We start from the raw sequence: 27,894 nt of genomic DNA on the forward strand, positions 1-27,894 counted from the left end.
CGCTTCGCCCCGGCCCGCCCCGAGCCTGCGGCAGCCCCGGGCCCCCCCCGGCTCGGCTCCGCAGTCGGTGAGGGCGAAGCGGGGGGGGGGGGAAGGCGCGCGCCCGCCGGTTCCAGGGCGTGTCCCGCCCATCCCGCGCGCCGCCGGCGCCCGCGGCGGTTGGCGGGGCCTCCGCCCTTGCGGCGCGCGGCGGGAGGGGGACGACAGGAGAGGGGGGGCTGCGCGGGCTCGGCGCTCGCGCCTCCGCCGTTGCCATGGCCCCGGCTTGACGTCACGGGCGGTGCGCTGCCCGTGCCGCTGCAGCGCGCTGATTGGCGGAGACGCCGTGTGTGGCGCTGGGAGAGAGGCTGCAGCGCAGCGAGCCGCCAGACAGGCACAGTCCGCGCCGGCCGCCCGCCCGCTCGCCCCGAGACACCCGCCGCCGCGCTCCCGCCGCCCACAGGTAACGGGGCCCGGCCGCGCCGCCGCCCCGCCACCCTGCCCCCGGGGGCTCGGCGGGGGTGTGGGGGCCGAACGAGGCGGCCGGCGGGCAGCGCCGATCCCCCCCTCCCCGCCCTCCTCGTTCTCCGGCCTCGGCGGCGGCGGTAGGGCGGCTCCGCGAGGAGGGAGCGGGGCGGTGGGGGCCGTTGTGGGGGCCGCGCAGGTGAGGCCGCGGCCGCCCCTCCCCGCCGGCGAGGAGGGAGGAAAAGCGGGGGAGGGGGAGAGCCGCCGGTGGGCGGCGGGGCGGGGGAGGGGGCGGCAGGTGAGGGCCCCGCCCGTGGGGCGGCGGGCGGGGGCGACCCCGCGCCCCTGGGGAGGGAGGAAGGAATGGGGGAGGAGGGGGGCTGTGCCGCCTCCGCCGGGCGGGGGCGGGGGGCCGGGGCGCGGGCGGCCGCCGCTGGGTGTGGTCTCCCGCCGGGAGCGCTGCCCGGGCGCGGAAGAGCCGCAGCGGCCGCCCCTCGGTCGGGAGCGCTTCCCTTCCCCCCCGCCCCCGCTCGCCTCCGCCCATCCTCCCTCTCGCACCCCCCCGAGGGGTCTGGGGATAGCGGCGGCTCCCCCGGGACGGGGGTAGGGGCTCCTCCTCCTCCGCCGCCCCCTCGTTCTACCGCCCCCCCACACCCCCTGGTCCCCCGGGGCTTGGCCCGCGGGCTTCCCCTCGTCCGGCCGCTGCCTGGGCGGGGACGCGGCATCCTCCTCCGCCGCCGCCCCCGGCGCTGGGCGGAGGTGAGCGGGATTAACGCGCGCTGAAAGTGGGCTGGGCTGCGGCGCCGATCCGCCATGACAAAGGCGGCCGGCGAGGCGCTCGGTGTCCCCGCGGCGGGCGGATGCGGCGGCGCGGGGAGGGGCGGCCCGGGGCCGATCCGCCTGAGCCCCGGGGGGCCGCGCCGCCCCGCCCGCCCCTCCCCTCCCCTCCCTCCTCTCCCCTCCCCTCCCCTCCCCCCCCCCGGGCCGCTCCATTTTCTGCTGTCACCTCGCCGGCGGGGGAACCGCGGGCAGCGCCCAGCCCTCGCCGCGCCTGCGGGGCGGTCGCCCTCGGCCACCGGGAAGGACACGGGCGGCGTGGCCACTGGAGAAAGATGCTGCCGTAGCAGCCTGCGGGCGACCCGGTACACCGGCGTTGGGGCCGGTGTTTTAACCACCCTCGCCCAGATCACGCCGGGTGGTAAATAACCGTAAGCCAAAACCTTGCCTTAAAATGGCTCCTTAACCCGCCGTTCGCGGTGCGGTCAAGTTCTCAACGCGCCTTTGGGAACGCTGCGGAGCCGCCGCTGAGGCTGTACCCCCGTGTTGGGGGTAGGAGCTGCTAAAACTTTCCCTTTCAGGTGGCTGGAACGTTAAAACGTGCTTAATTTGTTCCTAAATGGAAGATAGTGCTGCTATTGTTTGCGGCAACTTCATATGAAATGACAAAAAGGTTAATGGTTAAAGCTTAAGATGCAGGATTGTTGTGTATGGAATGTACAGAAATACATAAAGCATACATGACCAAAATTGGTTCTTGCTTTAATAAGCTAGTCAGACTTTAAAGGATCATATATCCCAAAGCACATTACCAGGGTTTCAAAATGATTGAGTCAAGATACAGAAAAGGATGGGGGTGTAATGGGAGAGTATTCTTTCCTGATGTACCAAAAAAAAAAAAATCCCATTATCTCAGTTCAGCAGAGCTTGATTTTATTTTTTTAAAGTGCTGATAAGATGCAGGTTATGAAGCATCTCAGACAGGTTGTGCTATCTCAAATACTGATGTCGAAGTAATATTTTTAAATAGTGAAATTTCCTTTTGTCTCTGAAAGCATAGCCATTCAGGCTGAGAGCACTACCTTGCTCAGAACATCTGCTGTATCCCATTTTGGGAGAGGAAGTTAACATTGCTGAAGGGTGTACACCTTGAAATTTAGATATTTGGTGGATGATGACTGTAACATCCAGTGTGGGATTTGATTTGCCTGTGCCAAGTCTTTCTGCATGTAACTGTAAGATTCTGTTAAGGCATAGAGAGTTGTGTGGTACTGTTTGTCTGCACTTTATTTCGTCTGTTCCTGTGAAAAACTTACTATTGGATATTTTCTTTGTCGACTTTGTTATATTGATAATTGGATGCAGTTCATGCTGCAGCTTGAAAGTAGTCTTACGAGAGAACAATGGCAAAGGACTAGAATCGTTTATGCACATAAGATGGGAATGATTTGCTTTCGGTTCACCTTTGGATGCTTTTGTTTGCATTTATTAAAATAATAACATATTTTTTAAAGTTAACAATTCTTCAGGAGGAAGCAGTGACTAAGTCTTCAATCCACATATTCATGTGTTAGAGCATTGAGTGTTTCTTTGCCTTGTGTTCTGGATTTCCGTTGTAGCTTTACAGTTCCGAACTACTTAGAGAATGGTTGCTCTGCATATGAAGTTAAAACACCTTTGTCCTTGGTCAATGTCTGAATAATGCCTCGCTATTTTTCCTCTTCAGAAATATCAGCATGGATAAAAATGAGCTGGTGCAGAAGGCCAAACTGGCTGAGCAGGCTGAAAGATATGATGACATGGCAAGTTGCATGAAGTCTGTGACTGAGCAAGGAGCCGAGTTGTCCAACGAAGAGAGGAATCTTCTCTCTGTTGCCTATAAAAATGTTGTAGGAGCCCGCAGGTCATCTTGGAGAGTCGTCTCAAGTATTGAACAAAAGACGGAAGGCGCTGAGAAAAAACAGCAGATGGCTCGAGAATACAGAGAGAAAATTGAGACTGAGCTAAGAGACATCTGCAATGATGTGCTGGTGAGAAATAATGAAACTGTTGATGCATTTTTACTTCGAGTTGCAGGGTAAATGGTGCTGGGCTCTCTGGGACTACTTCTAGTCTGTTAGTAAAGCTATGGTCTCCTATGCTGTTTCTGAAGGACAAGGTTTAAAAAGTCTTGACTTTTCTTTCCTTCTAGTATATTGATTATTTATATACAAATCATCATAGTTATGAATGCTAGTGAATTTGGAGACATGATGAAACATTATTGTATGTAAAGTAATAGGTATGAAAAGTCAACATATTTCTTTGAGACTGAACTAGATATAGGTTTAGTTTGGGGTTTTTTCCCTTGTCCTCCCCCCTCAGTGCAGTATTTGTGTCCTAGATCGCTTTGATTTCTGCAACTTTTATATGCTGCTCTAGTTGTAAGAGGTAGTTCTTACTCTACGGAAATTGTGCCCCTCCCTGGGTAAGATGATGTAATGTTAGTTATGACTCAGCCATGCAGAAAATTGTCTGCAGGAAGAGGCAGTAGAAATGCTGTGATACCCTCTTAAACTTAAAATTTTTAATAGCAAAGTACAAGGGTGTTCAAGTTAGACATTTTCTGTGGCTTGTAGTTATGTTAAAATGTGCGTATACCTGTCAAACAACCCTATATTTTCATTAGGAGACTTGTTTATGAAATCCAAACCTCTTCCAAATGCTTATTCCAGATTGTCAGGGTTTTTTCAACTGCATACACCTGTGGTGCTTCAGTGAGCACAGAACTAAGGGATATCCAGTCCTGCAGCCACTTGTGAGGTAGATGTTACTGTCAGCAGTAGAATTGTCCACTGTGGACCCTGCTGGTGTGTCATCCCATATGTGATGAGGGATCACGTACCTGGAGGTGGCAGAATGACATGTGATATGAGGGAAGTGTTAAATAGCTAAGTATGCGCTTGAAGATCTGATGTCAAACAAAAATTAAGATCAATGAGTAGCATAAATTTTGCTTGCTTTGTAAGATAACTAAATGACATGGGTGACGATTGCTTCTAGAAGACTGGTTCTCCAAGGGTGTGTAAAAGTCGGCATGGATAACTCTGAGTCCTGGCTTCCAGTTTAGGCTGGCTTCCATGGTTATTGTAACACACCCAGTTTCGTATGTCTTGTTATCTTGTGTAAGGATAACTCTTAAACTTCCACTATGAAAATGGAAATGCCCAACTCGTACATAGGAAAGAACTGATTTACTAGTTCTTGTGTTGTTAAGTGGTGGCTCATCTATTTAAGCCAGGGAAATAAGGATCCAAATCTGGTGTTCTAATTTATTATTATTTCTTTTTAAAATTAATTAATTTACTTTATTAGTGTGAAAGTCCTCAGGGGTGGATGTTTTCAGTTCAGAGCGATCTGAAATTCTTTTGTAAACTACGTTTGGGTTTAAGAAATCATTTTAATTAAGTCATTGGGCTTAAAAACACCCTTTTAGAAGAACTTAGTGTTTCCAATTAATTTTTTTTTCTGATAATGGAAACCAGATTGAGGTGAAACTAGCTTTTGTTGTGCATGCTAAATACAAAAACTAAAAACCCCAGTTTTTCAATTTGCTGCAGCAGCTAAAGTATCTAGGATGGGGGCAACACAAGAGGGAATCTTGTTAAATCTTCTGAATCTCAAAATGGACTTGAACTTCTCTCTGTGTTTAATGAGAGATATGTACATTATTCAAAGAAGTTACTATTCTTTGACATGTTACTACTTTTAGGAAGCTAATGTCTTACTAATCTTCAGTGTTGCCACTCCAATTTTTCTTAATAGATTAAGGAAAAACTACTATCCATAAAAAAAACAATGCCTTAGGCAGTGATTAGTAGTAATTAAACTACTTTTTTAGACTTAGATTCAAAAGGAAAAAAAAAAACCTTTTTTTTTTATTCAAGGGATAGGATTTAAAAATGCTTTCAGGTGGCATGTACCACCTTTGACATTGCTAATTACATTAAAGAATTAGGTTTATATTTTAAAACATATTCTTGTTTTCTTTGTTGGAATATTCTGTTCACATGCATTCTTACTAACCTAGAAACATGACTGACTGTATTGCTTTATTTGATAGCCACTATGGTTTAACAGAGAAAAAAGAACTGTGGTAACATATTTAATTGATTTTTATGAACAGGAGTCTGCACAATGCTAAGTGCAAACATAGAACTAGGGTGGCTTTTTTTTTCCCCCCACAAGATCCTCTGTAGTTTTTGTACAGCATAATCTAGTCTATAACTCTTCACAGAAGTGAAAAAACAAGGCTTACCAAATCTTGGTTGGTGTGAAGTATGTCATTAATAGGACCTGAAGTGTTAACAGACTTTCAAAGCTTTCAGTCAGGAGCCTTATCAATTACAGTACAAAAGCATCTCCAAAACTTTTGTATCTTTTATTAAGACTGTGAGTCTGTTTGAGCTGTTGTGTCTTCAATTGCCTGCTAGGCTCTTAAGTAATATTTAATACCCTGGGGTGCTGCATCACAGCTGAGCCTGGAAGTAACTGGTGTCCAAACTTCAGTGTTGAAGGGAGTAAACCAATTAAGAGAACGTGTTTGTGACTAGCAGAATGTAGCCAAAGCTGGCTCTTCTGCAGCTTCTCGCTCTCTTCCCTCGATTGTTGGAATCAAATTACTATGGAATGGAAGAAATAGCTCCTCTAATCCAGTAGACACAGAGTATACAAACTCTGCCTGGCTTCTGTTCCCAGCTGTTCCACTAACTTACAGAGTGAATAAGGGCAATTAATGCTGGACTTTTTTCTCACTTCGTAACTATTTGACTCGGTGATAAAAATTTTAGCAGTTATGTGGATCAGGTCCGATGGTTTATTTTTCTCTTTTACGCTGACCTTGTAGCAGGAAAAGCCAGCATCTACATCCTGAACTTGTCCTTTTCTGTGCTGCTGTACAAAGAGGAGATACCTCAAATCTCTTGGTCTAGCACCAGTTCTGTCAGGTATACACTGGAGTATTTTCAGGTGTAGTATAACCATCTCCAGTTTGGAGTTGGTCTGGTGGTGCTGATAAACTGCAAATAGTTGTGACACGTTGTGCATAGTATGAGTTCCTTGCATTGTAACAATAAAGACTGAATTTCCAAATTCTTCACGAATAATGGGGGAGTGGGGGGGAAGGACATACATTGCCATACACAAGCATCTTAAATGTACTTGCATATTATGGAAAATTTCCAGCCTCAGAAATTTCATATTGATACAGGAAATTAAGGTTTTTGTTAAGTACTTTTCCTCATGCTAGCTACTTGTGTGCTTCACATCCTGTTTCACTTTCTATAGTAGAAGGGAAGGTCTGTCTAAAATACCAGTATAATGATCTTTTATTTGTCATTTCCATAATAAAAATTGTTATTAATGTAACAGGTGTGGATTTTCTTCAAAACGCTTTTTGCAGTTAATTGGAAACAGAGCTCTAGCTGAAGTGGTCCAAATCTGTAGTAAGATGAATTTTTCAGATAATGAGGATTCCGAAGTACAGAGAAGAATTTATGGAGAGGTCTTTGAATAGCTAACATCTGATACTGCTTGCATGTTAGAAGTTCTCAGGAGCTTTATACTAGTAGCTTTCAGGCAGTTTCTGACATGAGCTAAATGCAAAACTAATCATTTAAAACACAAATGGCTGTCTTTATTTTAGTATGAATGTAATTCAAGACAGTTACACTTTCTTCCCTAGGTTGTGCCATACAGCCATAGTCCCCTGCGTCTCCCCGAAGTGAACCCTGTGTGAGAGTTCCCATGTTCTTCCCCCATGCCCAGTCTTCTGGGTGATATCTCTTCCTCCTGACAGGTTTCCCCACAGTCATACCTGAAGTAAATCTCTCTGCTTGCAGTGCCCAAGTGCTCTGTTTCACTGTTTTCCATTTCAGTTGGTCCCCTTTAAGGTCTAGAGAGCTTCCTGAAACCTTGGCTGCCCTTCAGCCTTCCAGAGTTACTGTCACACATAGGTACTGCTACATAGTACTTTTTTCCCACTCCCTCCCTGTCAGAATATGGGTAATGGTGCTGTTCAGGACCTCTCAATAATATGAATTTTTTGCTTGCTTCGCCATGTTACTTCTTCCTAACTTCATGCTCAGAAGTGTAAAATGGTACTCCTTGTGTACTTACACTGTTCAGTTTTCTTTGCGCTTGTTATGGATATTTCATTTTTTAGAAGTGGTAGTTGTTGTGAGAAGAGAAGGTGCAGTTAAATGCCAGCTAAGTGACTATGTTTGCAATTCTTTCCTATGTATGTTGTTTTGGGGGGGAGTGGGAGAAGGTTTAATAACCTGTCGTGGGGCTGCAGTTCACTGGGGGGAAGGGAGCATAATGCCATTTAGAATGCATCTAAATGGCTTTTTAAAGAACATACCACAGAATTAATGCCTATTGCAGTCATACTCAAATTACTGTGGGACTATTTTCTACTTGCCTGCAAACATCTAATAGGTTACTATGCTAACATCTATAAAACCTGTTTCTGCACTAATTCTTAATGACAGGATTAGGAAATTTAGTCCTCTGTCCTATAGAAAGCCATATGCTTTTTGACATGCGCATGTGTGAGCATTTTGTCAACCTTTGTATGTTCAGTGTGTCCTCCTCATGGTCAAAGAGCACAACTAACCTACTGAGTGGTGCTAACAAGTAGATTGCTTATGAGCTCGTGTGACTGATTATACTATACAACCTTCTGTGCTATGAAGATACCCAATACTAACAAAAAAGTCAATGTTCTGACTGAAAATTGCTACCTTTAGTTCTGTGATTCCTTCAGGCATGCTTGATTTTTTTTATTTTTGACTGCACTTTGTTTCTGTCTTTGAGATCTGTGTCCTTTTTTTGATGTTTTTGGAAAAGAAGGGAAGGTATTTGTAGAAGCCTCTATTTGCAGAATGTTGATTGCAGAAGAGGGGTGGTTAATTTCTTGAAATCTAGGAGTTAGTTGCCCAAAATCTTTGTTTTGAAACAATTAGTCCTGATTATTTTAAGTTGTTTTGGTTGACTAATTTTGGTTGGAAGGGAGGTCATTTAGTTCAACTCTGCTCAGAACAGATCCAGTTAGACTGCATTGCTCAAGGCCTTGTCAGTCAAATTTTGAATATCTTTAAGGATGGAGATTCCACAACCTCTCTGGACAGCCTGTCATAATACTTGATCATACTTATGGTTAAGAGAAAAAAAAATTATCTTTGTATGTAATCAGAATTCTCATGTTACAATTTGTCTGCTGCCTCTCATCATGTGACTGTAGACCTTCAGGAAGAGTTGGGCTCCATCTTCTCTAGGCAGCTGTGTACAGGAGTAAGATCTGCTGGTCTTCTCTTCTCCAGGCTGAAGAAACCCAGCTCTCTTAGTCTTGCCTTGTACATCATGTGCTCCAGCCCCGTAATGATGCTGGTGGCCTTCCCTGGACTCCAGTATATCCATGTATCTCTTGTACTGTGGAGCCCAAACCTGGACATAGAACTCAAGATGTCATCTTATGTTGTTAAAATTTTTATTAAAAGATGGTAATTGGTAATGCGCTAGTGGTGTATTTGAAAATATGTGAGTACCTCTGGTTCACAAATGCTTCTTTGCGTGGATTTTTTAATATCACAGAGCAAAATGTAGCCAGGGTTTACTAACTTCCAAGGATGGTTATACTTTAAGCTTCTGATTAACTCTCGAGTCTAGCTTTTTCAGTTAAGGTTTGGCTGGTGTAATTGCTCACATCTATTGAAGGTAGGAGGCTGAGGCAATCCGCATCAACCTCATGATTTCGCTTTGTTAATCCTTTAATCACTTTCCTGGTTGTAGCTACACTCCTTTGGGGTTTTGGGGTTGGTTTTTTTTGGCTGTTGGATTTTTATGGGAGGTTTTTTTGGTTTTGGCTTTTTCCCCCCCCCCCCCCCGCACTGAAAGCACTGCCTAAACTAGAGCAATTTCCTTTTTTTTTTTTTTTTTGAGCAAATGTTCTATCTTTTTTAAGCAAATTAAACTTGAAAAACTGTTGAATCTTGCTGGAGAATTAAAATGTCATTCACGGATCAGTTCAAATATGAGATGACTTGTGTTGGTTTTTATTTATTCTACATTGTTCGTGTAATTGTTCGTAAATATATGAAACTTCATCTCATGTTTGAAAGGATTTTAGATTGCAGCGTATATAAGTAATTTATTGGTGGTTGGGGTGCATGAGCAAAGGTGAGCTAGTACTTATTAATCTTAGCAAGAAGTGCATCTGTAATGTTGATAGGTGTGTTTGATGTATCCGTTTATCATAAAATCAGCTAAGGTGCTCTGCATAAATGCAAAAAAAATATGTAAACACGCTGTTACCTTTTATACTTCTATTAGCTATGCACACGCATGTTTATACACATATATACATATGTCTATATCCTCTTGCATTTATTGGAAGTAGAACAAATCTTTACTATAACGAATAGTCTGCTGTATTAATTTCACTTGGCATTAATGTTCAGTAATTGGCTTTGATTTAAAAAGAAAAAAGTACATAGTGCTTACACTGTTCAAAAGCATGCAAGGAACAACTTGCTTAATTTGACAGCAACCTTCAGTGTTCAAGTACTTTAAGCACTTACTGCTGATATGCAGTTCTAAGCAGCAAAATAAAGTAAGTTTAGTCACCTGTGACAGTCTCCTTCTGTGCTGTTGAAGCAAGAACTTCATTGCGTGTACTTGTAATTTTGTGAAGCCGCTGTGTTTTTTCGCTGGTTGGTTACTTAGAAGACTAAGAGTAGAAATGCTGTATTGTAAAGATACCAGCTTTTACTGTGCCTGTGAAAACTGTAAGTGGTAGAAATACAAAATTCAGAATATGAACAGTTAGTGTATTATCTCTGTACATCTGTATAAACAGATGCCACACCATCTCTGGTTTTCTCTGGAAACTTCTGTCTTGTTATCGTGCATTTGACAGAAATACATGTTTCCGAAACAGGTTTTCAAATGCTTTACTCGTTCTTTGCTGTAGGCAGACACAGCGGCTCCTGGCCCTGAACTTGAGTTGGTCATCCATTCAGGCAGTAGTTGACTACTATTTCAAAATAGTTTGAGAAAGCTTGTGCTATTAAAGCTGGTTGGAGACCATTAAGATTGTGATTATTTTTTAAACTTGTTTTTTACTGAACGTCAGCTCTTGTGTAGTTGCTTATTTTTCTTGAAATCTGACAGCAATGCCTCTTCTAATAAGAAACAATAAGTAGTGCTGCTGCTGAGATGAACCGTAAACATTTTATTTTTTTTATCAGATTTAATGCAGCTCAAATGAGTTAGCAGTTGTATGTTGTTGTTTTGTTGGGGTTTTTTTCTGGGTGTTGATACCCTTTGTGATTATGCAGGTGACAAAATATAACAGCAGGAATCTGATCTCTAACTGATCAGATTCTCCTAGTGCAAGGCAGGCTTACATTGACAAAATGGCATTTTTGTTAATAAAATGCTTTTATTAACAATTCTATGCTATAATGAACTCCTAATAGATATATAGTCTACTTCAGGAGGTTTCAGATCTTCTCAGAGTGCAAGCTGCTAAAGAAAAATAGTTCCTATTTCTGTTTCTTACCAAGGATAAAAAGGATTACATCATGTTTATGGGGGTTTTTATTGGTGTTTCTTCAGAGACCAGACCTGCAGCATCTTAAGACAGCTAGAACGTGTTCTGATTCAAGTACAGACACAACAGCTGTCGCTTAGACCTACCTGTCTAGCAGAATTTCTCATCCAACTCATTTGGTTTCAATTTTGTATTATCTCAAGTTTCTCAGCAGATACTCTGTTTCTTCAAAGAATAATAATAGATGCATTTGGCACCGTTCCATTTTGTTGCAAGTCCCCAATAGTCAAGAAATAAATTAATGAGGTGATGCAAAAAAAAAAAAAAAAGTTAAAAATTGCACATTGGCTTTGATCCTCAGCAGAGACTGGTTTGTATATTAATGTCTATAGTGATGCCTCAACAAATTAAATACTTTAATCCTAATTATTTTTTTAAGTGTCTTGTTGGCTGCTGCCTTTCGTATGAGTTTACTCAGAGTTGGTTACTAAACCAGAGAGGTATTTTTGCCTATGTTTCAGAATCTGATTCCTTCACTGTCATGTGTTTGCTAAGCATACTTTGTTAAAAACTGTGATGATTGGGATGAAGGACTTATAAAATCTTTTGAGTTATCTCAAAAGAGTGTATCCTGATATTAAACACATTTGCTTCCCTTGCCGTAAATACTAATTGGAAAGCAGAGTGGTAGGAGCAATAAGCTAGTAAAGGGCGTGATAGTCTAAGCTGGGGAGGGTAGATCTGCAAGGAGAGCTACGTGTGTGGCTGTAAAAACGTGAACTGAGATACTGCTCCTCGTTGTCTCAGTTCCAATCCTTTTCTTTTTATGCAGACCAGTAGTATGTCTGTCCTTAAGTGCCGTATCTTCCCTCTAAGCACCCTGTAGGTGTTTTAGTGCATACACCTACTTCTTACTGACTTAGTTCTATCCCCCAGCATACGTGTCAGCATGAAGATAATTTTTTCTGAGTGTCCTACTTCTTCCATGTTTGCTTGTCCATACGTGATACTGCTTTTTTTCCCTTTCTAAAGAAACACATTTAGACTGTTTTAATAGTACTTTTTTTCATAAGCTAAAATTTCTTGCCATTCTTCCTGTTATACAGGATTCCCTTTTCTCCTTTAGTTCTTTTTTCAATTACTCTCTTATTACTTAAGCCTCATATCCTCCATTTTTTTTCCCTTTCTAGGTCTTTACCAGATACACTTGATCAGACATTTTGCTGTAGTCTACCTTTTCCCTGCTCTTGTCAATCCTGGGTGTCCCCGTGCATGTCACATCTTCCCAGTGTTGTTTGAACTCCACAATCAAATTCCTTCCTGCCAGTGAAAGTCCTTTGTCCCAAATTCTGAATTCCTCCCCTGCTAAGAGGAGGAATTGTTCTTACCTCATCTCTTCCAGCCAGCCTTCTCACCTTTTTCAAACTTCTGCTGCTGTCTGTTTCTGTGGGCAGCCAGTTTGATGGGAAGAGTGAATAACTGCTACTGAGAACAGGCAGCAGGCTTGTTTCCTTCTTCAGCAGATGTTTTACCAGAGAGATCTCCGGTACCACAGCAGCCACTAGTATTTGACAGATTTTATTGTATTCCTGTTCTAGTGAGCAAATGAATACATAGAAACCTGTAGCTAACTTTAAACAAGAGGCTTTGCTTTTGGCTGGAGTATAAGGCTGACAGTAGAACAGTCCTTTTGGTTTTCCACCAAGAGGGTTGGAGGTCACCCATGAGGCAGCAGTTGCAGAGCCCTGATCTGCGTAGAACTGTAATCAGAAGCAGCATGATGAGCCTGTCTCAAAACAGCCTGGGTTTGGGAAGGAATTGTCTAAAAATACTCCCCTTAAAAATACAAATATTTGTCACTTCCCTCCAACAATTCAGATAGATGTGTGTAAATAAAATTTCTACTGTCCACAGATAGCTTAATTAAACTCTTTGTAGCATGTGTGCCAGTCTACAGTACAGCTGATTGCATGTATTGTTTTATAGCCCGAGTAACTTTCCTAACTGTGGTGCTGAGGCACAGAACACATACCTGGAAAATGACACACTAGCTTTTTATGGGAGTGATAGGCATCTTGAACTTGTCCAACACAGGTGGCCTACTTTGATAACTTCGTCATCAAAATAGAAGTCTGTAAAAGAACATCTTAACAAAGGTGTGCTGCAGTTACTGTGCTGGTTGGTTAGCGAGTTCCACTTGGTGAAAGCAAGTACATGTAGCTTTTCCTCCAAAGTGTGTACCTGGAAACACTGATCTGAATCAATATTTTTGAATGCCTACCTAAGTACACCTGATAGTTACATATGTGTAATTCTTTAAAATACTCATGCTCATTGTTGGTAGATGTATCTTGATGTATCTGGAAAGCTGAATCTTAAGATTCAATAGACTGTAATTTTATTGCTTGTTCTAACACAGGGCTTCAGCTGGATGTCCTTTTTCTTAATATCCATCACACTTTTCTTATTTTCCTTTCCCCCCTCCTCTGCTCACCTTCTTCCTTTGTAAAGAATAAAGTAAATAGCCACCTGGATGGTGTGAATCAAAAGCAGGGGCTTTGGATTCCTATTTGGGAATGGTACTGAAACTCTTCAAATAGCCTGAGATTATCTGGTAGTCTTTCAAAACAAATGCAGACTCGAATACCAGTGCTTTTATAAGCTAAATTTCTTTTTTAATGAAACTGGGAAGTAGGTTTAAGACAACAGTACCACTTTCTCCTGTGCAGGTAGTCAAGTGTCTCCAGCTTCTTCTCCATAGTGTATTGTGGGTATTAGGGTTATGTTGATGTAAGGGGAGTTTGGACAAGTGCGTGGAATGTGGATGAGAAGCCTGTTGAAGGTTACTACATTCAGAGAAAACACATCTGGCTCAGGAAGTCCTTAGGCATTGATGGAGGCTAACAGGAGCATGACATTTTCTTGCTTTCTTCATGTATTTTTCCAATGGTATCCTCTTTTGGGCAAGTGTTGCAGGTAGGTTAGTAGACAGAAGAGTCCTGTCAGCCAGTACAATCTGTCCTGTGTTCTTGTAATATGTTGGAGAAAGATAGTGGCATGCTGCTTAACTCATGAAAATATTAGGCCATCGTCAGTTAGCGTGAAATAGATTTCAGGTTGAGTTAAAAAAAACCAAAAACGTTTCTTTCATATTTTCCATTAATTTAAAACACAAAGAGTTCTTCCATGCCATCTTCATCCCCATGCGATATACTAGAGATGGATGACATGTAAATTAAAGTTCAGCTAATACTCCTGTGTAACTTATTTTCAAAACTAGAAATAACATCGTAACTATGTTACTGCATGAAAACATAAGCCCTGCCTTGTTAGCTCTGAGCAAAACTGATACTGTTTAAACTACCTAATGTTTATCAGTGTATTCTTCTGGATTTTTGCCATTCTGCGGCTTGGCTCTTCCGTGCAAGAGCAATATCGTTTTGTTTCTTCGATAGTTCTAGAGTTTTTACTCAAAAATGTATCTTAATAACCAATTTTTGGTATTTAAAAACAAAGTTTCTTGCTTTCAGTACTTTAACCATATATTACCTGCTTATTTAAAACTACATCTTTCTAGAATCTGGTGAATTTATTCTTATTCTCCTGTTTGTCAGGAGAGAAATATCTTAAATAGAAAATTGGCGCTGTTGCAATCCTCAAGTCCATTAATAATTATCTAAAGTTCCCAGGCAATAACATGTGCTGAGACTGAGCCTTTAATAAAGGGAAATACGCACAGAACTATAAGCAACAAGGCAAAACTGAGGCATTGATTTTAATGCTCTTATGAATTTGGGAATAGCGTTCTGACCCACACAATTCGTTTGCCAAAGATGTAAGCAAATGCTTTTAAAAGAAGGGTAGTTGTAGGCTTCAAGTGTCAGGAAAGGACTATTCAAGTCTTTGTGGGTTGGCTTCCTGTCTTCAACTGAAGTTGTCACCACAACGTGACAAACTGAAGCATGTCTACTTGTAGTAAGAAGCAGGCAGACTTTTTGTAGAGGGTTGGGTGTTGGGGTTTGATTTTTTTTTTTTTTTTTTTTTTTTTTTTTGTAACACAGAATTACTGCTTGTTGTGCTTCCTTCACACTCCTAACTGAGTTTGACTTTAGCTTTCAGACTTTATCTTGCAAAACCACAGGAACAAGTCCATAGGGCCTTTCATCAAAATAGGCACCAAATGCAGTGTGCTTAATGTTGCCATCTCTTGACTGTGTCCTGCTCTGGCAAAAGAACATGTGTAAGAATGACGAAAGTAAATCTCGTACCAGTTCAGTGTTTAAAATAAGCCAGGACTGAAGTTTGCCAGTAGAATAACGAAGCTGTGTGCATGCAGCCTCTGTTATGTTTTTGGAGACAAAGACTTTTCTCTAGTGCATACTTGCTGGGGATGGGGGACCATACCAAATCTATGAGATTTCTTACCTAGGTATGTGTGAGCATAGGTGACATCTCCTGAGTTTGAATGTGCTGTCTCTCCCAGTTCAGAGTACCAGAAAGCTGTTAACTTTGTCGTAATCACAATTGGCAGATGTGAAGTGTTGAAGCCTGATCTTTTAACGGCCAACATATTAGTAAGAGTTGGTATTCAAATTTAGTACATGCATGTGTGTGTGGGTGTTTAAAGTAATAATTTTCCATTAAGTCTTTCTGGAAAGACTGTGTATGACTTTGCTATGAAAAGTATTAGAAGCAGTCGTACAAGCTGTTACAGATTTTGGCTGAAAAGTGCTCTGAGATGCTGCTGCATCTGCCTAATTGACTACAATGCTATGGTTTGTTTCACAGCAGTTAGATTCTTGCTGTCAAATTAAAAGCTCTGACAGTTACGGCTGAGTAGTTGTGGGGTTTTGGGGGCAGGGAGCGGTGTTTTGATTTTGTTTAAAAAGCTGTTTCTACTAGATTCTGATTGAGGCACTGTAATTACTGCCCATGGAATTGTAGTTAGTGCATATTAGTATATATCAAAAATGGACGGGAATTTGGCACGATAGCAGGAATGTCATGAATGAGCATGAGGGCTTAGCTACATACCATGTAGCTATAATATACCCGTGCTGAGTGGACTCCAGTTGTCAGGGTGTTGTATGCATCGCAGTGACGCAGATCACCCAACAAACTTAGTCATTACAGATCAGCTTATTGGTACAATCTTGGACTAGCTATTAGCACTTTAGTGGACCATATGGTTATCAGCTCTATACTGATAATCATTGTCATATCAACTGGTAATGGAGAGAGAAGGTAGGCATATATTAGTGGTACTATCGGAACTGTTCTTGTTTCTGTTTATTCTGCTTTGGACAAACAGAAGCCATCAATAGGACTTAAATATAGTCTTAAAGATAGTCTTCCATGTGGGAAAAATTGTATCTTCCAGAGGAGCCTTGCGGTTAAAGCTATTTAAAAAAAAAAAAAAGATATTCCCCATAAGATAACAAAGTGGTAGATTGGTTATGCCTTTCATTATGCCTAGCATTTTACGTTATCTTCTGTAACTGAACTCCAAAAGGTCAGTAGTTTTATTGGTCTCATCTGTATGCCTTTCTGTAGCCACACCACCTCCATACAGACTGCAGCTTTCACAGCCAATCTCTAGGATAAATCAGAGTACCCTGAATCTTCAGGCTAACTTCAAAGGAGTGTTTTATGCTTGCTTACGCCAGTAAAAGAAAACATATCCTGAACTAAAAAGACTGGTACAAACAGCAGAAACTGAATATATAGTACTAGATAAATAATAGGGGAGAGATCTCCTTTCAGTAATTTCACATGCTAGCTTTTAAATGTTAATCTGCTTTCAGGTTTTGTTGTTGCTATTTATGAAGTATTTGGCATAAATAAAATTCTTCCAAAGATATGTGGCCTACCAGTCCTACGTGTTATTTGTATAGAATAGAGCCTTTCATCCAGATATGAGCAAGCTACCAGCGCAGTCTCAGAGTCAGAGCCTCTTTGCATAGGCTATATTCTATGAATAGCTGTTCAACAGGATTTTCTTAGTTTGTCCGTCTCCTAAATTAGGTATGGGTTTAAAACTTTTTTTCAATACAAGGTTTACGCACTGTCCGAGCTGCTGTTGCCCTGTTAGTATCTATCTGATTAGAAAGACTATCTCATTTGGTAGTCTTTCCTCTTCTCTGTCTGCTGGTGCAATTCACCCATTCAGTTAGGTGTTTTGCAAAGAACTTCACCTCATTTGTTGCCTAAGTGAAGTTTTAAGTCTGGAAGTTTGGTTGCCGCTATGGGAGCGAGCAGAGCTGTACTTTTTAATTGAACAACCTTCTATGTGGATGATGAATGACTTCAGTTTCTAGAATCACTGACAATATTTTCGTCTGACCAATTAATGGAGGGGACAGAAGGAGGGCGACTCCCCGTGGTGCCAGAAGGGTAGGTGCAGACTGACACACCTGACTTAATTGCAGCCCTACAGAGAAAAACTAATAAGGAGCCTTATTCTCAGTAGCTGGGAACCTTCATTTGACATTGAAGTCAGAGTTTCTTGGCACTGATGAAAAATGTCATAGCTGTGAATCTTGAAGTTCTCTAATGGTGAGAACAGAGTGCGTAAGTAGTTACGGAGAGCTGAAGCGCGTGACCCATATACCTTATGGCCTTCTGCTTCGTTCCAGCCACACTGGGGCAGAGGTGGCTCTGAACCCTTCTCGCATAGTGGTACGTCCTCCAGAAGGGTGCCCTTCACGTGAGGCAGCTCATCAGCCCATTTGATAGGATCCATAAAAATGCTGCTGCTGCCGACGTGCTTGTGTTGTGTTTTCTTTGTTGCCAAAGGATTGTCTCTGCTGTTGTTCAGATGGGAAGAAGCAAGGACACTGAGTATTTTTCCATGTCTCCCTGCATAAAATGAAGCTATATACCAACCCCCACAATACTGAAAATATCTAATAGTAAAGATGATTGAATAAATACATTCCATTATGTTGAAACTAATAGAGTCCGTTAACAGGTTTTTATCTCTTTGGAGCATGGGCATGGCCGAACCTTGTTTGATTTTGGTTTCTGTCAGCCGAACTTCTGCATTACCCTATCTGCTGAGACAGGAATGAGAGAGAGCTGTCACAACAGGTCACTTCATTTTGAAGGGTCTCACACAAGGCTGAGGCTACCAGGCTAAATATTCATGATTTATATAAAATGAATTAGCAGTATTTTAATTAAAAACAAAACAACCAACCAAACCTGTTCGCTCTTATTGCTCTTTCTCTGAATTTTCTCTGAAAACTGAATATAGTTTTCTGTAGCTTTATGTCATTTGGCCTGTTAAGCAGAGCAGGTACCACAGGTACCTCTGTCACGGTACAGTGGTTACAGCTTACTGTATTCAGGGTATGCCTGCCCCAGGAGTACGTCGTGTAAGATACTCACTCAGCCTGCAGGGTGCTATCTAGATGAAAGTACTGTAAAGCAGCCATCGTCCTGTGGGTTGGAACTGAATTAGATTGTCCATTTCTGTGGTGTCCTTGGAAATATGAGTTAAAAACAGTGAGACAAAACTGAAACGTCAGTCATCTAATCTACAGGGGAAGAAAGACATGCAAAAATTCTTACTAAAACTTCTTTTAAAAAATTATTTGCTATGTAGCCTTGTATGTGTAACAGCTTCTCATTTAATTTTGAGTATTCAAGAGCACTTCTGCACTTTTTCTGGCTTTTAAATAACTGGCTTTTCTTTCAAAGTCTGACTTAAAGCACTCTATATCAAGAAGTTTGACAAGCTTGTACCTTAATTTGACTAAATGTGTTGGAGTCGGTGATTTATTTTTTTTCCTTTTTTCTTTTCATCATAATAGAACTCTTGCTAAATTACATGACTGCCTCAGCTGGGAACTTGCTATGTTAATTTAATAAGCAGTTAGAATAATCTAGAAAAACCTGGTCTTAACAGGCAGCCCACAGGGAGGATTTGGTGGAGTGACTCCAGAGAGCTACCTTTGTTTCAGAAGATATAGGAAACACCTGTTAGGGCAGCACATAAAGTCAAATAGATGATCCTTTTCAGTGCCACACAACTGACTGTCAGACTGTCAGGTGTCTGGAAATGCAAGAATCCAGGTTCACCTTGCAGTTTCTTGCTGGTGATGCCAGTACAGCGTTCCAGTTAATGGGAACTAGGTTAATGAGGCCTATTTATTGCCTGTGTATGTAAGATATTTGGGTCTCTGATTTGGCAGCTGATACTTCAGATCCTTTTACTATCTTCTGTGAATGCAGACTTTCTTCCATTGTGTACCCTCTGCCAAGACAATTTGGATTACCTTGTTTTTGTCAGGGTACTGTACAACAGTTTATAGAAACCCTTGCTTTGGTCATACAAGTCTCATCTGCTAAATTAACACAGTCTTCCCCCTGTCAAGTCACAGCATGCAGCATTCCTTTTTGTAGCTGGAATTATGATCCAGAATATGTTCTCCTTAGTTGAATATGCTATGTAGGATGTGAAGAAAATAAGCAAAAAGTAAAGCTGTCTTGAGTTTGAAATAGATTGTAGTATAATTGAATTGTTGGTTCAGTGCTCTGTAAAAGTATGTATGTTCAAAACACTATGTTCTTTTTTCTCTTTTAGTCTCTGTTGGAAAAGTTCTTGATCCCTAATGCTTCACAAGCAGAAAGTAAAGTTTTCTATTTGAAAATGAAAGGAGACTACTACCGTTACTTGGCTGAGGTTGCTGCTGGAGATGACAAGAAAGGTATTGTATGTTAGCTTGTGGATAAATATTGTCAAATTAGATTGCTTTTGGTGGGATGGTGACATGACTGACTTTAGAATAATTCTGATTTAGATGTACATTTCTTTGGTAATAGGCTTTCTGGTTTTGGAAGAAAAATCATTGGTCATTGGCTTTCAAATGAGTTATAAAAATCTCCATGTACCTCTGCCATTGCAAGCAGGGAGCAGATGTTCAGTCACAAACTCTTGAAATCCACTCCAACTTATGTGTGTGTGCGTGCATCTGATTTATCACTGAAGTGTAGGTTTATGCATCTTCTGCCCGGATCAGTATTGGGTTTTTACCTCTTTGCAGGGGAACAAAGTCTTGTAGCTTTTTGAAGTCTTATTCATGCTGTTTCTCCTGCGTTTCTACAGAATACAAAAAGTCTGCATAGGTTCAGTGAGCAAAGAGACTAGAAACCACCTGGAGAAGAAAAGGATTAATAAAACTAATCTTACTGTTAGGAAAATTTCTTCCATAACCATGGTAGTTTTAATGTCCAAATGTTTTTTTTATTTCCTCAAATTTTTTTTATCATCTTGTAAGCAGTTTGTCATAATTGCAGGTAAGTTGCCTTCACCTAAATTTAGTTAGAAAAGTTAATATACAGCACTGAATATATTAGGTGGCTTAACTGCTGTAGTTGAAGAGAACACCCTTCAAAATTCAAAATGACACATCATGTTTAGATAGCACTGTTTGCAATGAGCTGTTAAGCTGTTTCCTCAAGTCAGTTTAGGACTGGTGGTGGCGTGCCCTGAAGAGCAGCCCTGAAGAGCAGCACAGAGCCCAGTCTGGTAGCTTCTGCTAGCCCATGTGCATGGGATGCTTGGGAGTGTGCAGGCAGTCTGGATGCATGGACTTGGAACTTCAGGGATTATTGGGGAACCATTCAGCTGTGTGGTTTATGCCTGTTAGCACTCTGACCTTTTGTAGGGCTTATAGGTTCCTTGCGGTGCTGTTGAAGTTGTGGTGCCCCTGTGACCTTGTGCTGCTCTCTCTCTATGATACAGAAAGACCTCTGTGCGACTTCACAGAAACTTGGTATAGAGGTGAAACAGACTTGGAATAATTTCAAGGGCATAGATGCGTCTGCTGTAGCTTTGTGGCATATGTGTTACATCCACGGTACACAGGGTAGCCTCGTTTCCCCAGTATGCTGAATAATAGGGAGTTGCATAAAGATACTTAGTATAATAAGGCTTGATTTGACTTGTGGTGCTTGATACTCCATACAAACTGACCCAGTCTTGGTGGTGGCAGAATCGTCTGTGTAACTAGTGTTTTAGATCTGGTACTGTACAGAGAGTAATTATATTTTCCTTTTAGTAATCTCTATTCACATGCATAGAAGGCACAATATTTTGAGTCCCGAAGTTTCTTTTTCTGTTGAGGATTAAGTTACAGACTCTAAAATTAGATTGCGAAAATCTTTGTTTAAAGTGGTTTTGAAGTTCATTTTTATGTAACCCAGTCTCCTGGCAGAGCAGTTTTTAGTGTGTTTCCAGATGAAGAAAATGTATTGAAAGCCCATCTAGCTCATAGTTGCTATGGCTCCTGAATTTAAGATTTCGCCCCCCCCAGGCATTTCAGCTCACAGGCTTTTCCTGTATGTTGTCTGTGACCTTGAAGAAGAGCCGTTGATAATTATTGTTCAGGAAATAACGGCCAATTTAGGTGGACAGTACTCTTTCAGCCTTTTGCAGTAAATACAGCAACAGTATAAAGCTCCCAACTGTAGGAATTGGATTTTTATCTTCATAAACCACATTGTTTATTTTATCAACTGAGGTTTCGTACAGCAATCTGATGGACAGGAATGTCAAGCAGGTGCTTCACCCTACTACTTTAGCCTTGAACTTTGGAACTGTACAACGCTTTCTAAAGAATTCAAGGTTAAAAATCTTGCAACTTTTTCTATACTGACTGATTTAAAAATTAACAGAATACATGCAATTGTGCACTAAGTTCCCCAAATCACTGCTCAAAAGGTAACTGTATTTTCTCAAATGAGGAAAAAATAGACCATTTTTTTTCTTTTGGAAATTATGTATGTTAAAGAAAAATGATTAAAAAATAAAATGCTCGGCTTCATTCCTTGAAGTTACTTATTTTTCACCTTGCTTGTTTTGCCTTTCCTGACCAGTGCCATTTTCTAAAGCTTTTCCATTATGGGAACAGCGAAACACTTCTCACTATTTCTAAATTGAACTTAGAGTAAATCTTGTTCATCTCAACCATAATATACCAACTTCTGGTCACTTCCAAGGTATTAGGGAGTTGTCTGATTTTTCTGAAGCACTCCATTATTAGTGATGAGTGTAGAAAGGACAAAGAGTAGAATAATTGTGCAGTGAGTGTCCTCCCATGTTGAAGAGAAAAATACAATGCTTTAACTTTTGTGAATACATAAAGGTGAACAAATAGAGGTAGACATCCTTAATATTGGTATTCGGTTATTCTCAGACTTTGAGTAATTCTGACTTAAACAGTGATGTATTTTTAAGTCCTTAGCCTAAAATTCCTTCCTTTATTTTTGAATACGTGTGACTGTTGCTGTTGCAGAGATGCTGGATATGTTTCTGGTCTGCTCCAGAAACGTTAGGGTTGGGATCCTTTTGCATCTGAATTGAATGACTTCCTGCCCACCTTTTTCTCAGATGCTATTAACAGCCTTGGAGGGTGCAGGAGCAACGGTCCCTTTCTGCTCAGCGTCTAGCGCATCTCTTGCCTCCTGCAGTCATCAACGGCATCGTCCAGCTTGTGGGCTGTGCTGGGCCAGGATCTCTGACTTGTGCAGGCATAGTCTGCTCATAAGTTCAAGTGCATTCAGCGAGAACGGAAGCTGTTGAGCTCTTCAATCTTAGAGTACACCACAGAGCTGTTTTTTTCCACCAAACATTTATAACTTGTACAATTGAATCAATTAAGAGAATGGAAAAAGATTAATCTCTAGAAAAGGAGACCAATTGTTAATTTTTCTCCTTCAAAATTTGTAGGTACTAGAACATTAAAGTTAGGTTAAAATGCTTTCTATATCTGCATTGGAAATGGAACTATGTTGGAAGCTTTTTAAAAATAAATATATTTAATTCGGGTTGAGATATGCCACAATGTCTGTGCTAAGCAATTTGAATGGGAATTCATAGATGGCTGTTACTGAAAGGGTTCAGCATGATAGGCAAAGGTCACCTTTGTTTTCTGTGACTAAAACGTGGATCTGTAATGCTTTGCAGCATTTAAAGGCATTGAAATTGTGGTACTATATCAAACCTATGTGTAGTTAAAACTTCCATTTTTGGTTTTGTGGTTGTTTGTTTTTTTTTTTTTTTTTTACCTTTTCATGTAGGTGGTGGGGTTTATATTCCTTAGGTGCTACAAAACTGCTGCAAACATTCGTAAATACAAGTAGTCACAGGGTGTCAGGGAGAGACTCAAACCTGTGATTTAGTCAGTGACAACTTCGGCTTTTTGAATATTTTTAAAATGTAATTTAGTAAAATCTTCATAAAATAGGAACTTGTTAGGTAAAGTGCTCACTCGCTGGCGTTTGGTCTTAACATACTTTGTTCATGCAAGCGTGAACACAGTTCTGATTGTATGTCTGAAAACAGTATGTGAATTACTTACTTGTTGTGGGTTTTGTGTGTGTTTGTTTTTTCCCCAAAGGGATAGTGGAGCAATCACAACAAGCATATCAAGAAGCTTTTGAAATCAGTAAAAAGGAGATGCAGCCAACACATCCTATCAGATTAGGTCTGGCTCTAAACTTCTCCGTGTTTTATTATGAGATTCTTAATTCCCCGGAGAAAGCCTGTTCCCTTGCAAAAACGGTAAGTCTAAGGAGGGGGGAAAATCCATTTATATTATTTTCATAACCTTTTGTCGCATGGCCAATGGAGTTGTTGTTTATTTTTATAACACTAGGCTTTTGATGAAGCAATTGCTGAACTTGATACATTAAGTGAAGAGTCATACAAAGACAGCACGCTAATAATGCAGTTACTGAGAGACAACTTGACAGTGAGTATTATTAAAGTTTGCGTATTGTTAATAATGGGATTGGTCTTTGTGGCACCCAGAGCTGTCCTGTTCATTCTCAGCTGTGGAACTGTGCCCGTCATTTACTTGCAGATGAGTTTATAGGTACACCATCTTTCTGAGCTACATCTTTTTCTCTTGCCTAGTCTCTTTTGTCTGCATGCTAATTAACACAGTTTTCTGACATGACAAATTGACCAAACTTTTCAGTTGTTTTTTTTATTCAAGAAATTAAGCTTGTTTAAGTAAGTGACGTAGTTTGGACTGTGACTAGCAAAGCTATTGTCTTTTGTTAAACAGCATTTGAGAATACAGTCACATTTGCCTCGTCAAAACTTATGTCAAATTGCATATAGCTTCTTCTGTGTGATTGCATGTGCAAGGAATAGATCCTACTGAAAACTACAAACATAACAGGCCTTTAAATGGACTTACTAGCTGTTTAGGAGATTTTTGTTTGGCTTTAATTTTGGTAAAGCTGAAATTGGAATCAGTGTTAGCCAGGCTATTTCCGTGGCAGTTGTAGAACAACTGTCTTAATTATTTCTTTCCTTGGACTTACAGCTGTCTGTGGTGTAAGTTATAGATGAAGATTGTGTTGCTCTGTCAGAGTAATCAAAATCTTCATCTTGTGTGGGGGGTTTTTTTAACCTGCTTTGAACTTTAAAACTGGCAAAGATAAACATCTAAAGCAAATGAAACAGTAAATGTAAGCAAACATGCAATAGTGTAATTAATGGCATAGTTCACTCCCCGGTCTTTGAGGCTGGGGGAGGGAGAGCTGCAAGCCAGAACTGAAAAAATAAGCACTTCTTGTTGCCAGATGTAACCCCTTGTTCACATTCTGTGCATCTGATATCAGAGACATTTACAAAGTAGCTGGGCCTCTTTTAACATAACTAGAAGTTGTACAGGTCTGTAAAATTGGAGTTGCCATATTTTCTGCTTTTGTTTCTAACACTTTATTTCTCTGTTCCTTGGAACCTTTTCCACTAGAATGGCAACACTACTGAAAAAAACTACTTGTGATTGTTCCAGCTGTTGCTTACAAAACAAATGGAAGAGATTTCTCAAACTCTGTAATGGAGACAGATACAGGGTTGGCATTGCTCTCAATGTCTCTGTGTGCTGTCCCCTTGTGTGAGATTGCTCAAGAGCTGTCCTTTGAATGGCAGTATTGAAATAGATAATAGAAGCTGACTTTAATTGCTAGCTTCCCAGTGAAAATAATGTAAAGCTTGTCATAGCAGTTGGAAAGCAAATTGTTTCATACAAGAGCAGAAGTTGGACTGAGCTGCCATAGTGTGTGAGTTATGGAAGTAGGCCTGATAATTGATGTGAGCTTTCCATTATAAGGGAGAAAGCTGTGGACAGCTGCAGGATTCCGTATTCTTGAATGGATGATATGACTTGCTTTAAATGCTTAGCGTGACCTGTACAAGTGCATGGATTCCATGTTTTTCTACAGCTTCTTGAGGTAGAAAAATAGGTTTCGATGTATGTGTGACTGAGAAAGACTGCAATGAATTTCATAAATGTAAAAAAGGTCTGTTTTGCTGGTTACGCAAGTCTGTTACAAAGGCTTTAGACAGTGGTTCAGCATGTTGATCAGTTCTGTGCAGGAGCAGTTTCCTCAGTTGTTGATTCATTTTACGTTGAGCTTTGTATGGCTGAAGAAGAGTCTGTGTTTATTCTCAGCCGGGACTGAAGGCAGAGAAGTGCTCAGAGGGTTGTTCAATATATCAAGTCAAAATCTGTTTTACTGGGATTGCTAGATAATTTCTTCTTTGCTCTTTTATTGAATTGTTTTTTCTTTTTAAAAAAATAAAAGCCCTAAGGGTTTTTTTTTCCCCAGCAGATTTGTTAAACTATACTTTCAATTGGTAATTCTCCCTTCATACCAGTCAGGCCCTTTTTATTTAATGAATAAAAATATATATACGTATATATCTGTACGTACTCTAGAGGTGAGGATTTAGGATAGAAGGCTCTGATAAAATTCTAATAAAACTGTTCTTACTAACAGTTCCTCACAAGAATAGTACTGAAGTTGAGAATAACACAGTATTCTAATAATGTAGCGTAGCACAGGATGTAATGCAGGGGCTGGGCACTGACGAATATGCTGTTGTCTCCAGTAAACAAACTTGTTGCTTAATGCCTTCTGCAAGGAACATTTAGTGCAGATATCATGTATTACGTTCAGAGCAAGAACAAGGCTACTGGTCTTGTGCAAGTTTCTCTATTGTCTTATACTCCTGGAAAGGATAAAATGTTTCTGATGATGGATTTTTAAAATTTATTCATTTATTTTAGTGTCTTGTGAGACTTTAGTGTAGCAGAGAGAATTAGTTGTATGTGGGTTTTACCACCTTATGCTATAGAGTGTGAAGGATTCGGTTAATGCTGCTATAACTCCATAAAGCGAGAGATTACAAATCATACTGGGCTGGTAATAGTTTGGAAGTAACCAGCGCGGTGAAACACTTGGTTCACAAAATAACTTCTTTGCCCTGGGTGTTGCTCGGGAACCGATGCTTAGTTTCCTTAGTTGTACTTAATCTTGATATATGGCTCCTTAGTATGATTTTTAGGGAGCTGAAAATAAGATTATGTGCATACTGCATGTTTAGCCTGATTTTCTTCCCTCCTTGCCCTGCCCTCCAAGTTTGGAAGCTGAAGGGGAGCACAACTGACTGAACAGAGCCAAGGGGGTAGAGATTTTGGTGAAATGCTTTTGTTTTTAAAAAACAAAAATAAACTTCAGCTGCCTTTTTTTGAAGAAAAGGTAGCATTCACTCTAATGCTGGATGTGGAGAGAGACCTTTACTGAGGCTCTTCCTTCAGAAAGATGTGTAAAGCTCACTTGAGGAGAAGGTATAAATCCACAGGAAACCAAGTATTCTTAGTTCCTGATTCTCTTGTATCTCTTCTGTAGGTTTGATTCTTGCCTGCTTTTAGTGAGCCTTGTGGATATGAGCCTCTGGTTTTGCCTGTTCGTGAACTTCCTCATTAAATGCAGCGTAGGGTTGGGGCACCTAGGACTAGATTCCCATTTTGTCTTGTGTAGAAGTAATAGCCCAGAAATATATTCATGTTAATGTGTGCTTTTTTCCGCATGGTGCTTAGTAGGACCTCTTACAAAATTCTTTTTTAAGAAGTAGGCTTTCTTTCTAGTAATTCCTTATTAATTATTAATCATAAAAGTTAACGTCTGACATGTTTTACTCTGTTTTCTTTTCTGAATAGTTGTGGACATCGGATACCCAAGGAGATGAAGCCGAAGCAGGAGAAGGAGGGGAGAATTAACCAGCCTTCCAACTTCCGTCTGCCTCATTCTGAAATTTACACAGTAGACCATTTGTCATCCATGCTGTCCCACAAATAGTTTTTGTTTACGATTTGACAGGTTTATGTTACTTCTATTTGGATTTCTATATTTCCCATGTGGTTTTGTTTAATATTAGGGGAATAGAGCCAGTTAACATTTGGGGAACTTATCTGTTTTCATCTGAGGTGGCCAATATAGGGTTGTGAAATTTTTATACAAGTTTTACATGTTTGGCATAGTACTTTTGGTACATTGTGGCTTCCCACAAGGCCAGTGTTTAAACAGCTTTCTATGTCAAGCAAAGACAACTGCTTGCATATTGGTCTGTCACGATGGAAAAAAAAAAAAAAGGGATAATCAGTTGCAGCCACAGGTGTAGTTAGCATGAGTATCCCAGCTGGAGCACGCACGGCTGTGAATAAACTGATGTCCCATAGATATTGCATGTCAAGTCAACATGTGAAATCTGTGGAATATACCGATCAAGTGTACATCTTTGATTGCAGCTGAAGTGTTCCTTAAGACAGTTTGATAACCCAGTCAACTTTCTCTAGAGAAGGACAGAGAAACGGTTCACATTCCATTATTTGTAAAGTTACCTGCTGTTGCTTTCATTATTTTTGCTACACATTTTATTTGTATTTAAATGGTTTAAGCAACCTAAGAACAAATGTACAAGTAAAGATGCAGTAAAAAATGAATTGCTTGATATCCATAATGACACTGTATATCGAGCACAGCAGTAAAACAAAAGCCCATGTATTTAACTTTTTTAGGTTTTTTGCTTTTGTGATTTTTTTTTTTGATACTTGCCTAACATGCATGTGCTGTAAAAATAGTTAACAGGGAAATAACTTGAGATGATGGCTAGCTTTGTTTAATGTCTTATGAAATTTTCATGAACAATCCAAGCATAACTGTTCAGAACATGTGTATTAAGTTGATGTAAGTGGAATAAAAGTTTTATGAATGGA

General features: G+C 40.8%; 1 protein-coding gene across 2 annotated transcripts; it reads left to right on the forward strand.

The window, feature by feature from the left end:
• The first annotated feature begins 287 nt into the window (after window positions 1–287).
• YWHAZ (tyrosine 3-monooxygenase/tryptophan 5-monooxygenase activation protein zeta) lies at window positions 288–27,894 on the forward strand. Of its 2 annotated transcripts, none has more exons than XM_054190541.1 (6): window positions 288–442; window positions 2,948–3,251; window positions 19,401–19,524; window positions 23,218–23,381; window positions 23,476–23,571; window positions 26,839–27,894. In XM_054190541.1, the coding sequence occupies exons 2-6, from the start codon at window positions 2,958–2,960 to the stop codon at window positions 26,896–26,898; spliced, it is 738 nt and encodes a 245-aa protein (XP_054046516.1). In that variant the 5' UTR covers window positions 288–442; window positions 2,948–2,957; the 3' UTR covers window positions 26,899–27,894. The 2 variants fall into 2 exon arrangements, with proteins under 2 accessions (XP_054046516.1, XP_054046517.1); XM_054190542.1 differs by lacking the exon at window positions 288–442 and adding an exon at window positions 1,449–1,652.

This window comes from Rissa tridactyla, chromosome 2 (genome assembly GCF_028500815.1).
Source record: "Rissa tridactyla isolate bRisTri1 chromosome 2, bRisTri1.patW.cur.20221130, whole genome shotgun sequence".
Classification (NCBI taxonomy): domain Eukaryota; kingdom Metazoa; phylum Chordata; class Aves; order Charadriiformes; family Laridae; genus Rissa; species Rissa tridactyla.